We start from the raw sequence: 16,432 nt of genomic DNA, 5'->3' as shown, positions 1-16,432 counted from the left end.
GGAAGGGGTTAAAAGTTTATGCCCAACTTTTACTCTTGTCTTTCCATTATCTGGGTGGTGACAATATCATCTACCCTAGGGGCGTCGCTTGTTTTTTTTTTTCTTTTTTCAGTGAGCCCTTTTTTTAATGATCGGCTGCTGCCAGTTCTAATAATAAGCGATATTGGCACGTGTGTTTCTTTTTCACCTGATTTATCTATGGTTTGTCATTGTGTGATTGACAAGAAAAACTTTTAAGTTTCTGGATTTTTTTTAGTCTCTTGCCAACATTTGTCGTAACTGTACGTCATGGTTGGCAAAGGGTTGCCGCAATTTGTCATACAGTTACAACAACCTGATGGTGCGGGTTTAGAACATGAGCCCGCACCATCAGCTGCGAATATCAGCTGTAATGGCCGGAGCTAACTCTGATCCCGGTCCATTAACCCCTTAGATGCCATGGTCAATAGCGACCGATATCTAAGGGGTTTGTAGTCTATTGTGCACCCCGCAACTTGATTATAGTGTGCTGATGGCCTTACAATGGCCTCCATGCCTGCCATGTATGGAAGCCTATGAAAGCATAATAGGCTGCCTGTCTGTGTAAAACTGACAGTTGTCATACATTGTACTATACAAGTAGTGCAATTTTATTATAATAACCATTAGGGGTTCAGGCCTTCAATTTCCCTAGTGGGAGTAAAAAAAAAAAAAAAAAAAAAAGGTATTAGAAAAATAACAATAATTTTGAAGTGATAAAATAAAAAAACCTCCTTTTTTCCCTTATCGAGTCCTTTACCATTGGAACATTTTCTGCCTGCAAAAAAAAAACTCAGTGTGAACATACCCTAAAGCCCCAAACAAAACTGCTACCACGCAAACTCTGCACTCAAAAAGCGCTCCTTCCCTTCTGAGTCCTGCAGTGTTCCCAAACCTATAAACACAAGAAACAGAATATAGAGCCAAGTATATATGAAAAGAATAACAAATTTTATTAAATAAGTATTAAATAATAAGTGTTCCCAAACCGCAGTTTACATATACAAATATGCATATACATTGCCATGCCCCGGAGACATCTCTTAAAGAGCCTCTGTCACCACATTATAAGTGCCTCATTATATAGAGTCTCCTACATAAGGAAATCAGCTCTATAATGTAGGTGATAGCAGTGCTTTTTATTTAGAAAAACAATCTATTTTTACCACGTTAGGAGCGATTTTAGCTTTATGCTAATTAGTTTCTTAATGCCCAAGTGGGCGTGTTTTTACTTGAGACCAAGTGGTCGTTGTACAGAGGAGTGTATGACGCTGACCAATCAGCGTCATGCACTTCTCTCCATTCATTTAGTCAGCGCATAGTGACACTGCGTTGTTCGCTATGTGCTGTCTTATACTTACTGAAGTGTTTAGACCGTGACTAGACATTCCTTCCACCCAGGACGGGATGTCTATTCACAATCCCTGCACTTCGATAACGTTTGTTTGGTACTTAAAGGGAATGTGTTGCCAGAAAAACATGTTTTTTTTTTTTTAATTAAACATTTAGTGTGTAGGTGATTAAACATTGTTCAAATTTTTTTTATTTTTTTCACGAGTCAGGAAATATTATAAATTAGATTCTAGTTTATAATATTTCCCATTGCTGGTCACTAGATGGAGCTATTCCCAAAATTGCAGCATTGCAAAATTGGGTAAAAAGCCCTCGCTCTAGTGAGCTCTCAGCATCCCCCCCTCCTTTATCCTGGCTAGTGCCGGGATAAACGAGGGGTTTGAACGGTCTAACCTCCTACACTGTGTGTCGCCATTTTTTGAGCTAACACACAGTGTAGAAGGTTAACATACAGTAGTAAACGTACACAAACACGAACATACATTGAAATCTCTTACCTGCTCCTGCCGCCGCTGCTCCCTCCGGCCCGTCCGCTCCGTCTGCTGCCGCTGGTCCAAGTGCACAAGTCCGGAAGCCGCGACCGGAAGTAGTAATCTTACTGTCCGGCCGCGACTTCCGGTCCACAGGAAAATGGCGCCGGACGGCGCCAATTTCAAATTGGACTGTGTGGGAGCGGCGCATGCGCAGTTCCCACACAGACGGCGTACACAGAAGTGGATGGGACGGGAGCCGTTCGCAGTCCCTATGGGACTGTGGCTGCCGTATTCCATGTCTGTATGTGTCGTTAATCGACACATACAGAAATGGAACAAAAATGGCAGCCCCCATAGGGAAGAAAAAGTGTAAAAATAAGAAAAAGTAAAACACAAACACACAAATAAATATAAACGTTTTTAATAAAGCACTAACATCTTTAACATATGAAAAATAAATTTGTGATGACACTATTCCTTTAAAGTAGAGCAAAGCGTAATCTCGCTGTAACCTGTCATTTACAGCGTGATCTCGCGAGATTACGCTTGCTTTGCTGTAAGTACCAAACAAACCTTAACGAAGTGTCGGGATTGAATAGACATCCCGTCCTGGCTGGAATATTCAGGGTATTAAGTATTGAGTTTAATGTCTCTGTTAACACTTGCTGTGTTACAGAAAAAAAGGATTAAAATTAAACATCTGCAAAAAAATAAAATTCACTTTGCTTTAATTCCTGCGAAATGCCCATTGTGAGTGGCAGAAAAGGCTGCCATACCTGTGAAGCGCTGCGGCCCCTTCTAAACAGCTGATCGGCGTGGGTCCCGTGAGTCGGACCCCAACCCATCAGCTATTGATGGCCATCAATTTTTAGCAACTGGATAACCCATTTAAGAAACTTCCAAAATGCTGTTTAATACTTTTAGGGTTGCAGTTTTCTTTAAAAAAAAAATCGGGTGATTTATAGGGGACTTCCAACATGTAGACCCCTCAAAGCTACTTCAGAACTGAATTGGTCCCCCAAAAAAAAATTGGTTTGGGAAATTTTCTTAAAAAATTGAAAAATCACAGCTAAATTTGCAAGCCTTCTAACGTACTTCTAAAATAAAAGGATGTTCAAAACATTATCATAAAGCTGAAATATAGGAAATGTTAATTAGTTATACCACACAAAATAGTTACTGTGTGCAAATCAAATTTTGCCGAATGCTAATTTTTTTTATGTTTTTTAATACATTTTTGTATTTTTCACAAATAAACAATGAATGTATCCACTTTATTTTTTTTAAGATTTCAGTTTATAGTGCCTAAAGATTGGAAGAGCAAGTACCGGCCTGTATGCATCCATCTAGCTGGCACAGGTGATCATGTGAGTATGGCAAATGATTCTCCTCATACTGTGCCTTTATTTACAGCAAAGCAGCCACGCCGTGACCACGGAACAAGAGGAGGAGGAGAAGAAGAATGTGAATTCTTCTGTTCCATGATGGCGGGAGTATGTTCGGCAGCGGCATCGGAGCTGTGCGCGCATGCTCTCAATCACCAGCTCTCGGCAGACAAGGACAAGATGTGTGATCTCTCACGAGGGATCACACAGTCTTGTTCAGCTTGTCTGCCTAGAGCTGAAGAGTGAGAGCATGCACGCGCATGCTCGCATAGCTCCGAGCTGCACGCACACGCTCTTCTCTCTCCAGCTATTTAAATATCGGGCACCAAATATAACGGCACCGATATCTAAATAACGGAGAAATATAGGATTTTTTTTTTATAGTGAGACAGGGTTTGTGCAGCCATGCCTGTTACATGCTGCACTCCGCTGCACATGTATGGGCAGATTAAAGTTTCTCTTTAAGACTGGCATATGAAACACCAGTCTTAATAAATCTCGTTCCATGTTCTTGTGAAAAGTAAGCAACCTTGTTCAAGGAGCTGCTCAGGGACAGCACCTTTTAAAAGGGAATTTCCATCTTAGAAATTTATGGCATATCCACAGGATATGTCATAGATGTCTGATAAATGCTGCTTTCGGACCCGCACCTATCTTGGCAATTGAAGGGTCCCCCACCCCATCTGGTAATGCAGCCATTGGCCACCGCATACAGGCGGAGAATGTGAGGAGAAGATGGCTGAGCTTACGGAAACAAGGAAGCGTAGGACGCGGTTTCCGTAACTCTCATTCAATGATATGGGAGATACAGAAGCAGCAGCTCTTTCTGTAAGACCTGGCTACCTCTCCATCACATTCTCTGCTTGAAAGCGGTGAATGCTTCAACAGACAAGTGTAGGGTGGGGGGACCCCCCGTTCTCAAGATATGTGCGGATCCTGGTGCTGAGGCCGGCATCTATCAGACATGTATAAGATGGGAATATCCCTTAAAATGCATACCATTCATTGCTGTGATATCACAAGAAATTGATCTTGTCTAATGCATTTATTTTTCCTCATCTGTAGTATTTCTGGAGAAGACGAACATTAATGGCCCGTCCTATGCTGAAAGAGGCTGGCATGGCTTCCCTCTTATTAGAAAATCCTTATTATATCCTATTTCTTTTTTTTAAATGTTTGGGTTTTCAGCTAATTCGTTTAGTCCGTTCCTTTTGTAATTAAAGAGAAAACTGCTAATGAAATAATGTAAAAATTTTTTAGTAATTGGTTTCTTTTTAAAAATTATTTTTACATTTTCAGTACAGCTTCTATTTATCCTGGATACCTAGCTGTATTTTGCGCTGAAACCTGAATCCATCAGGTCAGGGGGACTGACTGCTTTGGTGACAGCGGGTCCGCACAAGATCCACCTGTTATTGATCACATCTACATTCAGCACCAAAGCCATCAGTCCCGCTGACCTGACTGATTTCGGCTTCAGCGCAAGATACTGCTAGGTATCCGGGATAAATAGAAGCTGTACTGAAAAAGTAAAAATAATTTTATATCATACAGTTCTCCTCTTCCCAGCAACACCGCGTGATCTTACGATTGAAGCGGAGATCACGCTCGGCTGGGAAGGGGAGAACTGTATGACGCTGATTGGTCAGCATCATACAATTCTCCACTTCCCAGCCTAGCGTGATCTCCGCTTCAATCGTAAGATCTCTCTGTGTTGCTGGGAAGAGGAGAATTGTATGATGCTGATTGAACAGCGTCATACAGAAAACATTACACCGCCCACGGAGAAAAGAAAGCGTGACCTCCCAATTGGCATGTATAGCCAAATTAGCATATTTAGAAAAAGCACATAACTTTGCAAATAAACTTTTGAAACCCAATTTACACTGTAGTTATCAGCATCATAGCGCCTATTAGATTAGACAGGAGATAGGGCATTAATAAACTACAATAAGAAAATAGGCAGCACTCCAAAAAAATAAGTGAAAAAAGTTTGAACTTTATTAGCCCACGTGCAACGTTTCAGTCCTTGTGTCCAGGACCTTTCCCTGGCTACTTATTTTTATTTTCTTATTGTTGTATATCTAAGGCTTGCCTGCTCCGTATCCACCATTGACCATTAATATTTGGTGCCGCTCTGATTTCCTTTATGCATTCATAAACCAGTTAAAGTACACATAATTGGTATCGCTTCATCTGTAACGACCCAAACTATGAAATCATCACGTGACTTAACCCGCACGGTGAACGCTTTAAAAAAAATAATATAAAGAATTGCTGTTTTTTGTTCATTCCTCCTCCCAGAAAGTCTTCCCCACCCCAAAACTGAACCAATGAAATTATCAACTCATCCCACAAAAAACAAGCCCTGACGCAGCTTCGTCGACAGAAAATACAAAAGCTATTGATCTCAAAACGCAGTGATGAAAAAAACGGGGGAAAAAAATGTTGCGTTGTTAAGGAGTGGTTACTACCTTTTCCCTCCATAGAATAATATGAAAATAACGTGAAATTTGTTTAAGGTTTTGTAATTACTATATAGAAATGTCTTCATTTACAAAGTCTGTGTATAGCCTTAGTCTTATGGAGCGCTATTTGGCCCTTGAAAGGGGCTGTTCTTTAGTTCCCCAGCTGCCTTTTACTAGGGCACCGCTTCAGCTTGACCTGGTCATGACAATACAGGGCATCTATGTCATGGGAGACCTGGGAGTGAGCATAAGAAATACTGTTAATTGCATCACACAATGGCCAAATAATAATAGAGCAGAACTGTCATGAATGACTAGACATAACTTTTGATAAGAAGAAGAAATAATTGGTACTAAAAGTGATCGCTTCCGACTGATGGAAATCAGTCCCAGTGGCCGGAACGCTTGTCATTCACACTTCAAATTTTTCATGGCCATTAGTGGTAAATTCTACAATCTACTTATGTGGGCCAATGCAGATACATTCTATTTTACGCGATACAAAAGATTAAGAAATATCCTTTTGTATTGTGGAAAAAATCAATTTGTGTTGGCGCCTTCCCTTTAGAGTATTCAAATTTAAAACAAAAAAATTGGATTGCTGGTTATTTCATGGCCAAATCTTTACATCTGCGACCAGCCTAACCCCTTACGTGCATCTTGTAGATGCCATTGGTTTAAAGAGGCTCTGTCACCAGATTTTGCAACCCCTATCTGCTATTGCAGCAGATAGGCGCTGCAATGTAGATTACAGTAACGTTTTTATTTTTAAAAAACGAGCATTTTTGGCCAAGTTATGACCATTTTTGTATTTATGCAAATGAGGCTTGCAAAAGTACAACTGGGCGTGTTGAAAAGTAAAAGTCCAAGTGGGCGTGTATTATGTGCGTACATCGGGGCGTGTTTACTACTTTTACTAGCTGGGCGTTCTGATGAGAAGTATCATCCACTTCTCTTCACAACGCCCAGCTTCTGGCAGTGCAGATCTGTGACGTCACTCGCAGGTCCTGCATCGTGTCGGACACATCGGCACCAGAGGCTACAGTTGATTCTGCAGCAGCATCAGCGTTTGCAGGTAAGTAGCTACATCGACTTACCTGCAAACGCCGATGCTGCTGCAGAATCATCTGTAGCCTCTGGTGCCGATGTGTCCTCGCTCGTCCGACACGATGCAGGACCTGTGAGTGACGTCACAGCGTGATCTCTCGAGAACACGGCTGTGTCTGCACTGCCAGAAGCTGGGCGTTGTGAAGAGAAGTGGATGATACTTCTATGCACAACGCCCAGCTAGTAAAAGTAGTAAACACGCCCCGATGTACGCACATAATACACGCCCAGTTGTACTTTTACTTTTCAACACGCCCAGTTGTACTTTTGCAAGCCTCATTTGCATAAATACAAAAATGGTCATAACTTGGCCAAAAATGCTCGTTTTAAAAAAATAAAAACTTTACTGTAATCTACATTGCAGCGCCGATCTGCTGCAATAGCAGATAGGGGTTGCAAAATCTGGTGACAGAGCCTCTTTAAGGTGCCTTTATCGAGGTCTCCAGGCTGGCCGCAACCATCACTATTTACGACTTGTCAAGAGGATCTATGTCAAAAGAGTGGGGAGGGAAAAAATAGACTCGCATACTGTGTATCACAATTGTTGTCCCCAGGTACTGTAGGTTAAAAAAGATTTTAACCCCTTAATGACCGGACCATTTTGCACGTTAATGACCAAGCATTATTTTTTGTTTTTTCACGGTCGCATTCCAAGAGTCGTAACTTTTTTTTTATTACGTCGACATAGCCGTATAACGGCTTGTTTTTTGCGGGACGAGTTGTATTTTGTAATTGTACCATTTTTAGATGCTTATAATATATTGATTAACTTTTATTAACTTTATTTTCGGAGAGTATTGAAAATAAGCATCTATTCCAGCATTGATTTTCACGTTATAAATTTACACCGTTTACTATGCAGCGTAAATAACATGTTCACTTTATTCTATGGGTCGGCGTGATTACGGGGATACCAAATATGTAAAGGTTTTATATGTTTTCCTACGTTTGCACAATAAAAAGTCTTTTAGAAAAAAATTACTTGTTTTTGCATCGCCGCATTCCAAGAGCCGTAACGTTTTTATTTTTCCGTCAATGTGGCCGTATGTGGGCTTGATTTTTGCGGGACAAGGTGTAGTTTTCATTAGTACTATTTTGGGGTACATAGGACTTATAGATTAACTTTTATTTTATTTTTTATGGGGGGGAATGGGAGAAAAGAGCGAATTTTGCCGTTGTTTTTTTTGGACGCCGTTCATCCGGCAGTTTAATTAATGTGTTCATTTTATTGGTCAAGTTGTTACGATCGCGGGGATACCATATATGTGTATGTGTGATTTTGTTTTGACACTTTTACTAAATAAAACCACTTTTTGTGCCCAAAAAGTAATTTTATTTGATTTTCACTGGAGTTATTATTTTTTTTTTTTTTTCATCAACTTTATTTAACTGATTGACATTTTTTTTTTTTGTCCCACCAGGGGACTTCACTATGCGATATGCTGATCGCATATATAATGCTTTGGTATACTTAGTATACCAAAGCATTATTTCCTGTCAGTGTAAAACTGACAGGCAACCTGTTAGGTCATGCCTCCGACATCGCCTAACAGGCAGATGCTGAAGGCAGACCTGGGGGTCTTTGTTAGACCCCTGCTGCCATGGAAACCCGACGGCGACCCGCGATTTCTTTGCGGGGGCGTCGATGGGGGGACAGAGGGAGCTCCCTCCCTCTGTCAAACACATTACATGTCGCTGTCACTATTGACAGCGGCATTTAACGGGTTAAACTGCCGGAATCGGAGCGCGCTTCGAATCCGGCAGTTGCAGCAGGAGCCAGGCTGTGTAGAACAGCCGTGCTCCTGCCGCTGATCGCGTGGGTACAGTGACAGTACCTTCGCCATCACAGGACGGATATATCCGTCCTCCTGCGCGAACTAGCAGCTGCTGAGGACGGATATATCCGTCCTTCGGCGTTAAGAGGTTAATCTAAGTTGAAAAAAATTTGCCATACACCGTATTCGTAAATATGAAGTTAGAGCTGTAGCCAAAGCTTAGTATATATGTTTGTTTCATATTTTTCTTTTTAGTTTCTCTGTACATTTTTGGGAAAGTGAAATCAGGCAGAGTAGCCGTATTGGTAGAGCTTCTAAGGAACTGATTGTAAGCTGCCACTTTGTTATTGATTCAACGTACAATTTCTCACTAGTTGCTGAAATCTAAAAGTTACAATATGGCTGCGCTTTCTGTTGTCTGTTTTGCACAATAGGTTGCTGCAACTGACTAGAACAAAATGCTAATTTGTCTTTCAGTAAAAGTAACGAAACCGAATTACCTGATTTTGGTGAATGCTCTAACTTCTGATTTTTTTTATAATATATGGTTAATTTTATTTATTGGGTGGAAATCCTTAAAGTTTAGAGATGACCTGTGACTTTCCAGCATATTTTGTGGTGAACTTTACTTTTATTACTAGCCGTATGGCTCTATTCACATGTGCGTTCAGGGCCTCCATTGTAAATTCCGTCAGTTTTGACATGGGTCGTGGCTTCTGTTCGTTACGTAAGCCGTAATGCAATTGTGAACATGGCGTAAACCTAGCTTAACTGCTCAATAAATTCTTTACTTTCTGTCTATGCAACAATGTATATTTTTACACTTTTCCTTGACGTGGCTTCTTAAATGGATACAGAAAACCAAAGGACCAACTGTAAGTCATAATCAGTGTTTACATTTCCCTTATACTGACGTTTGTGTATATAGTAACCATTTTTTATCTGTTTGATTTGGCAAAAGAAAGAGGTCACTGTTTGTGTTGGCCTAAATCATGTTTTCCTCCCCTCTACCCTGTGATTTCTTTTGAAAGTGTTCTCTAGTTTATTCCTAGTATAGTTTCTGTCATTTTTAATAACTGTTTTTATTATTTCCATAACGTTAAAAATCTATGGATTACCCCAGCACCATCATCTTCATTGTCCGTCTATCTTTTAGACCCAATTATCTTCTGGTGCCTTAAATGCATTTTATTTCTCGCTATTACACCTTAATATTGTATATGAAGTTAAATCTGGTGGATGCTCTTGGACCCAACTAAACCGTTCCCCCAACGTTGCATTACAGGGGTCCACAATTCAGGAATCCATTGCTTAGACATAGGGGGACACGGCTTAAAGGGAACCTGTCAGGTCGCTGAGGGCAGCATAAAGTATTGTCATACATGCTGGTTTCAGCCGTCTGTCACTTGTTTTTCTGTGGAATACTTTTATTTTTTTTGTACTCTCGATGCCGAGCTACAATTTCGTCCTATATGCAAAAGCGCCGTATGCCAGACTTCTTGGCCCTCCGCATTCGGTATCACGCTGCAACGTTCACTGTGTGAGTACACATAAAGTACTCCACAGACAAACAAAAGTGACGGACGGCTGAAACCAACGTGTCTCACACTACTTTATTCTGCGCTCAGCGAGTGTAGCATAAAGGACCTAACAGGTTCTCTTTAGGTCGGGTTCCCAAGGGTCGGGTACGCTGCATAAAAATCACACCACGTATCCGAACTGGAACTCGCAGCACCTGCCGTCCGAAAAATTGCACAACATTGTTTTTCGGACGGAACTTCTGCTGTGTGTAAAAACGCTCTTACTTACCCCCTTCCTCCTTTGACGTCCGCTCCGGCCTCCTACGATGATGTGGCAGGACATGTGACGCTGCAGCCTGTAATTGGCTGGACTGCAGGAAGAAGGTTGTAGGGCAAGTATGATTTATTTTTTTCCTGAGTTGCGATTTTTGCCACGTACTCGCTGCGATTATGCCACAAAAGTCGCAACACTTGGCTTTCTGTTGCGGGTTTTGCATCCCCCTTGAATTAAATAGGGAAAACCTGCAACAGAAAATCAACAAAAACGCAGCATAAATTGACACTCTGCTGAATTAAATTCCACACTGCAGGACAATTTATTAATGCGTCTTTTTCCCACAACGTGTGTATTAGATTTACGAAATCTCATCCACTTTGCTGCTACTGTAAATGATGCGGAGTTTCCGCACACAATCCTGTCGCGGAAATCATGCAGCGTTTATGCTACGTGGGAACCCGGCCTTAAGCCCATACTTCAGCCATTTATGGAAATGATCAGTTCTGGGACATAAGGGAGGCTCTCACCATTCAGCAAACGCAGTCCGCTATTCAGTCAGTGCCATGAAGATGACCCAGTATCACAGCTCCTAAAACACGCAGTATATCGTACTAGTCCAATGCTACTCTAAACTGACTTCTTACTATTCTTTGTGTGTTTTCTCACCTTCAATCAAAGGAGATCAAGCTTACAGAATGTTTCTGACTTGTTTGTAATGGGTAGTGCTCTTGTGCTGGAGTCAGCTGCCCTCCTCCACTGGCTGGAGAGAGAAGGATATGGTCCTCTGGGAATTACTGGCATTTCAATGGGAGGACATGTAAGTTTTAAGACATATCAGCTACATGATTTTCTTTTCTTTGTATATTCTGATATGTATGTAATAGGAAACTCTAGGTTTACCTTTTTATTAAAGATTTTTTTTATTTTTTTTTATGTACAGCATGTTCTTATATCCTTTGTGCTTTGCAACAAATTTGAAAACCAGCTTGGCGGTGTACAGCATATGCCTTACTGGGAACTATACTTATTATGCATTGGTCAAATTATTAGATCCTATTTATTATATTGGATTGCTCCTCCTTTCCAAAGGAATGGATTACGACGATGTGATGGCTGATTCGGCACCATCACTTGCGGGTGTCAGCTGTAATATACAGCCGATACCCCCGCTCTAACAGCCGGGTATCGGGGATCTCTGATCCCGGACATTTAATCCCTTTAGAAAAAAGTTTAAAAAGAATATAAAAATTCCTATTTGGTATTGCTGCAATGATCCTTACGATGAAATGTACACAATATTTATGCCATACGGTGAACACTGTAAAAAAAAAAGATTAAAAAACAATGGCAAAACATCCCGCCTTCTAAAAAAAAAAAACTGAATGAAAAGTGTTAAAAAAAAATAGTATGTACCCTAAAATAGTACCAATGAAACTACAACTCCTCCTGCAAAAAAAATCCCTCCTAGAGCTCTGTCGACGGAAAAATAAAATTTTTAAAGGTCTTTGAATGCTGCGACACAAAACTAAATATTTTCTAAAGTAAAATGATAGGCATCGCCATAATTGTAATGACCCACAGAATAAAGCCACCATGTCATTTATATCACTCAGTGAACTACGTACAAAAATGGAGGAATTGCGGGTTGTTGTTTGTTGCTTGTTTTTTCTTCCTATTTCCCCTAAAAGTAATACAAGTTATACATTAAAGAATAAATCGTGTGCTGCTGCTGCTGCTGCTGCAAAAAAGCTCTTATGTGACTACTTTGATGGAAAGAAAAATCCAAGTTATAGCTTTTGGAACGCAAAGATGGGAACAAAAAAATAAATGCTGCGTCCTTTGGTCCAAAATAGGCCACGTCCTTAAGGGGTTAATGATTTTACTGACTGTTGATAGAATATGTTGGATCTGATACAACTTCTGACTTTAGTCTGCTTTAAGATTGTTATTTTTTACTGTGTGTTTTTAGATGGCTTCTTTGGCAGTAACCAACTGGCCTAAACCAATTCCATTAATTCCATGCCTTTCTTGGTCAACAGCTTCGGCAGTCTTTACCACGGTAACCTGCTATCCTTTATTTGTGTTTAAAAATACAGTTCGCACCCTTTAATAAATAACATTTGGGGGAGGTCTCCATGTGTGGGGGAAGGGAAAGTGCCCACCATCCAGGGTACACCAAATGGTGCCAGAGCGATTGTCAATTAAAGCCTCCGGGACCATTACTTCCTGAAAGTTTGTCTTGCAGCTTACATTGTAGCATCAAGGTTACATAAAATATTGTAAAAACGCTAGGTTTAGTTCTATTATGTGTGGGAGCTTTGCAAACAAGCGGTTTGTTTCCACATTTAAGAAGCTGTACTCATTCGCTTTTTTTGTTTTTCATTTTATTTGTTTGCTATAGGGTGTCCTTAGTAAAGCTGTTAACTGGAGAGAACTTGAAAAACAATACTGCACACAGTCTGCCTATGAGGAGGAGATAATGCATCTACTGGAGTACTGTGGGGTAGGTATAGGATGTCTCTTTGCAATGAAAAGGTAAAAATTGTGCATATAAGTCTAGTACAAAATAGTAGAGACGTTCCCATGGATAATGTAGACAATTTGTGACCGTGGGTAAAACTGATGCCTAGTGCAGGACCTACGGGGAGGCGGAACATGAGACAGGGATTCAAGGAGAGAACGCCGGCAATGGTCTGCACTAGGCATAAAACCGTAAGGCCTAATTCACACAAACGTGTTATATGTCCGTGTGACGGCATTTCATTCATTGGGGCCGTTCACATGGCGGCTGTTTCAACGAACCGTGTGAAGGGTCCGTGAGAAAATAGGACTAGTCTATGAGGGGTGCGTGATGACTCTTCCCACAGCGCAGAGCACGGATGCACCTCGGACGTGAAAAACTGCAGTTTTTCACGTCCGAGATGCTCAACACTTGTGTGAATCCGGCCTAAGACTGGAATCACACGTGCAGTTTTTGATGCAGATATTTTAGCCAAACTCAGGAGTGGATACAAAAGAGAGGAGAGATAAGTGTTTCCTTTTTATACTTTTACTTTCTTTTTCCACTCCTGTGCTTAAAGAGGCTCTGTCACCAGATTTTGCAACCCTTATCTGCTATTGCAGCAGATCGGCGCTGCAATGTAGATTACAGTAACGTTTTTATTTTTAAAAAACGAGCATTTTTGGCCAAGTTATGACCATTTTTGTATTTATGCAAATGAGGCTTGCAAAAGTACAACTGGGCGTGTATTATGTGCGTACATCGGGGCGTGTTTACTACTTTTACTAGCTGGGCGTTCTGACGAGAAGTATCATCCACTTCTCTTTAGAACGCCCAGCTTCTGGCAGTGCAGATCTGTGACGTCACTCACAGGTCCTGCATCGGGTCGGCACCAGAGGCTACAGTTGATTCTGCAGCAGCATCAGCATTTGCAGGTAAGTAGCTACATCGACTTACCTGCAAACGCTGATGCTGCTGCAGAATCAACTGTAGCCTCTGGTGCCGATGTGTCCTCGCTCGTCCGACACGATGCTGGACCTGGGGCAGGAAGTGAGTGACGTCACAGCGTGATCTCTGGAGAACACGGCTGTGTCTGCACTGCCAGAAGCTGGGCGTTCTGAAGAGAAGTGGATGATACTTCTATACACAACGCCCAGCTAGTAAAAGTAGTAAAAACGCCCCGATGTACGCACATAATACACGCCCAGTTGGACTTTTACTTTTCAACACGCCCACTTGGACTTTTGCAAGCCTCATTTGCATAAATACAAAAATGGTCATAACTTGGCCAAAAATGCTCGTTTTTGAAAAATAAAAACGTTACTGTAATCTACATTGCAGCGCCGATCTGCTGCAATAGCAGATAGGGGTTGCAAAATCTGGTGACAGAGCCTCTTTAACTTTAAACAAAAAAAACTTCATGAAATACTGCCACAAAAACAGAATGTGTGATCCCAGTACTTGGCATAGGCCATTTTGAAAAACCCTTTAATAATATTACTCGATACTTGTGTCATTTCTGCTGTAATGACTATTTTAGAACTTTAGTATAACAAGGTTTACCCATCAATAGGTACATTTGTGGTTTATGTCTTATATCATTTCCTTTATTTTCAGACAGATTCTTTCAAGATGGGGCAAGATTTTGTAAAAAATTCTCCAAAAAGTGTTGATAGCCTTAACCACTTAACACTTGCTGCTAGAATCTTCTGCCTTAACAGCACCCGGAAACCGTTATCTGCTGAGCCTATACAAGTATCAAGTCACAATGACAGTAAACTGATGTTTCAAGGTGACCCTAAAGGGACATCTATTAAGCAAGAAATGTCAGGTGGCCTAAACAGTCACCTGAAAATGGAACAGGCAAAAAGAAGCGAAGCTCTGCAGAAAGAGTCACTGTTATTTATGAAAGGAGTCATGGATGAATGTACACATGTAGCTAATTTTTCAGGTATAACATTTTATACATTTCTGTATAGGTGAGATGTGAACCCAAAAAACTGTTTCCGCTACTGTATGTGAGTTAAGTTTATTCACAGACAAAAAGAAGTGTTGAAGGGGCTTTCCAGTCCCTAAAAATGTATGGCCTATCCTCCGGATAAGCAGCGCTGCACCCCCTTCAAAACAGCTGATCGATCGGGGTCCCGGGAATCGGACCCCTACCGATCAGCTATTGATAACCTATCCTGAGGATAGGCCATCAATTTTTAGGGACTGGAAAAGACCTTTAAAAGTTGATACAAAAATGCCCCCTAAAAGAACATATAGAGACTTGTAGGAAGAAAGATCTATCCTTAGGCACATAGTGGTGGATAGTAGTGAATGTAATAAGTATAGCAAATAACCTACACACAGTGTGGGTAATCTAATAGAGTTTTAGGGTTAATCCTTATCCTCAAAGTAGCATGCATGTGGCCAAAAATCTGTACACAAAGACATTTATAAATAAATTGTATGCGCTTAAGCAAAATATACAATTCTCATTTCCAATATATATATATATATATATGCCACCGAGGTGGATGAACCCCCTATCTGGCATCGCTGCTGCCCTGATGCATATTTCGCAGAGCTTTGTGACAGGGATCTGTGGTGTTTTTCTTCTGGAAGTATTACCACTTGACATTAATAATCTCTAACCATATATTTTATTCCAGTTCCAGTGGACCCAACCTTAACTATAGTTGTCCAAGCGAAAGAGGACGCCTATGTCCCAAGGGTTGGTGTACGCAGCCTCCAAGAGATATGGCCTGGGTGTGAGATTCGATATTTAGAAGGCGGCCATGTCAGTGCCTACCTCTTTAAACAAGGGCTTTTCAGGTACTGATGTAATGGTTTATAGATCTATATTTCTATTTTCTACATGGAGTGCTATTTAGACTTCTAGAAGGTGGTGATCCTACTCAGAGTTGACATTGTAATATTCAATATTTGCAAGTTAATCTTGTATTTTCATGTTTGTGCAAAAACAGTAGAGTGAGAGTAAGGTCTTATTCAGACGAGCACGTCCGATTTGCATCTGCAGAAGACGGCATATGAATGTCCGTGTGGTTTGCGTGTGTCATCCGTTTTTATCTTTTGCAAGCACTTTCTGGTTTGCATTTTTCTGCATTTCTTTACCAACTGATCTGAACAATCATGCACCCATAAACTTAAATTGGCGAGTCTAGTTCGCAAAAACAGGCCAAAATAGCACATGCTGTGAGTTTCTCTCAGTGGACACGCTCCGTGCAAAAAAAGCGAATGTGTGAATTGCCCCATTGAATTATTGTTAAAACAGACAGCACTCAGATCGGTATTACTTTTGTATGAAAAATGCCTATGGCCATATTCACATCTGCATGTTAGGAGTCCAAAATGGCGAGATAAAAAAAAGCTATTTGTTTTTTCGGTAAAACAATAGACACCATTACGGATACACAACAGAACCCATTTTAAAGTCCATGTTTGTCAGGGTGCCATTGGTGTCCGTCATGCGACTGGTCCAGCACTTCCTTTTTTTCCCGGTTCCATGACGGTACAGGAAAACAGAACACCGATGTGAACCCAGCCAAGC

At 40.9% G+C, this 16,432-nt stretch overlaps 1 protein-coding gene across 3 annotated transcripts in view; it reads left to right on the top strand.

The window, feature by feature from the left end:
- ABHD18 (abhydrolase domain containing 18) overlaps positions 1-16,432 on the top strand; it is a 33,522-nt gene that overhangs the window by 15,956 nt on the left and 1,134 nt on the right. For 2 of the 3 annotated variants that reach the window (XM_075860463.1, XM_075860464.1), the window contains exons 5-12: positions 3,133-3,211; positions 4,295-4,381; positions 9,429-9,454; positions 11,055-11,193; positions 12,346-12,435; positions 12,778-12,879; positions 14,494-14,827; positions 15,534-15,696. In XM_075860463.1, coding sequence (XP_075716578.1) covers positions 3,133-3,211; positions 4,295-4,381; positions 9,429-9,454; positions 11,055-11,193; positions 12,346-12,435; positions 12,778-12,879; positions 14,494-14,827; positions 15,534-15,696 — 1,020 coding nt within the window. Of the gene's footprint in view, positions 1-3,132; positions 3,212-4,294; positions 4,382-9,428; positions 9,455-11,054; positions 11,194-12,345; positions 12,436-12,777; positions 12,880-14,493; positions 14,828-15,533; positions 15,697-16,432 lie in introns of those variants that run through there. The other variant, XM_075860465.1, reaches the window with a different exon arrangement.

The sequence above is a fragment of the Rhinoderma darwinii genome, chromosome 1 (genome assembly GCF_050947455.1).
Source record: "Rhinoderma darwinii isolate aRhiDar2 chromosome 1, aRhiDar2.hap1, whole genome shotgun sequence".
Classification (NCBI taxonomy): Eukaryota; Metazoa; Chordata; class Amphibia; order Anura; family Rhinodermatidae; genus Rhinoderma; species Rhinoderma darwinii.
This window is presented reverse-complemented; position numbering and strand designations above follow the sequence as displayed.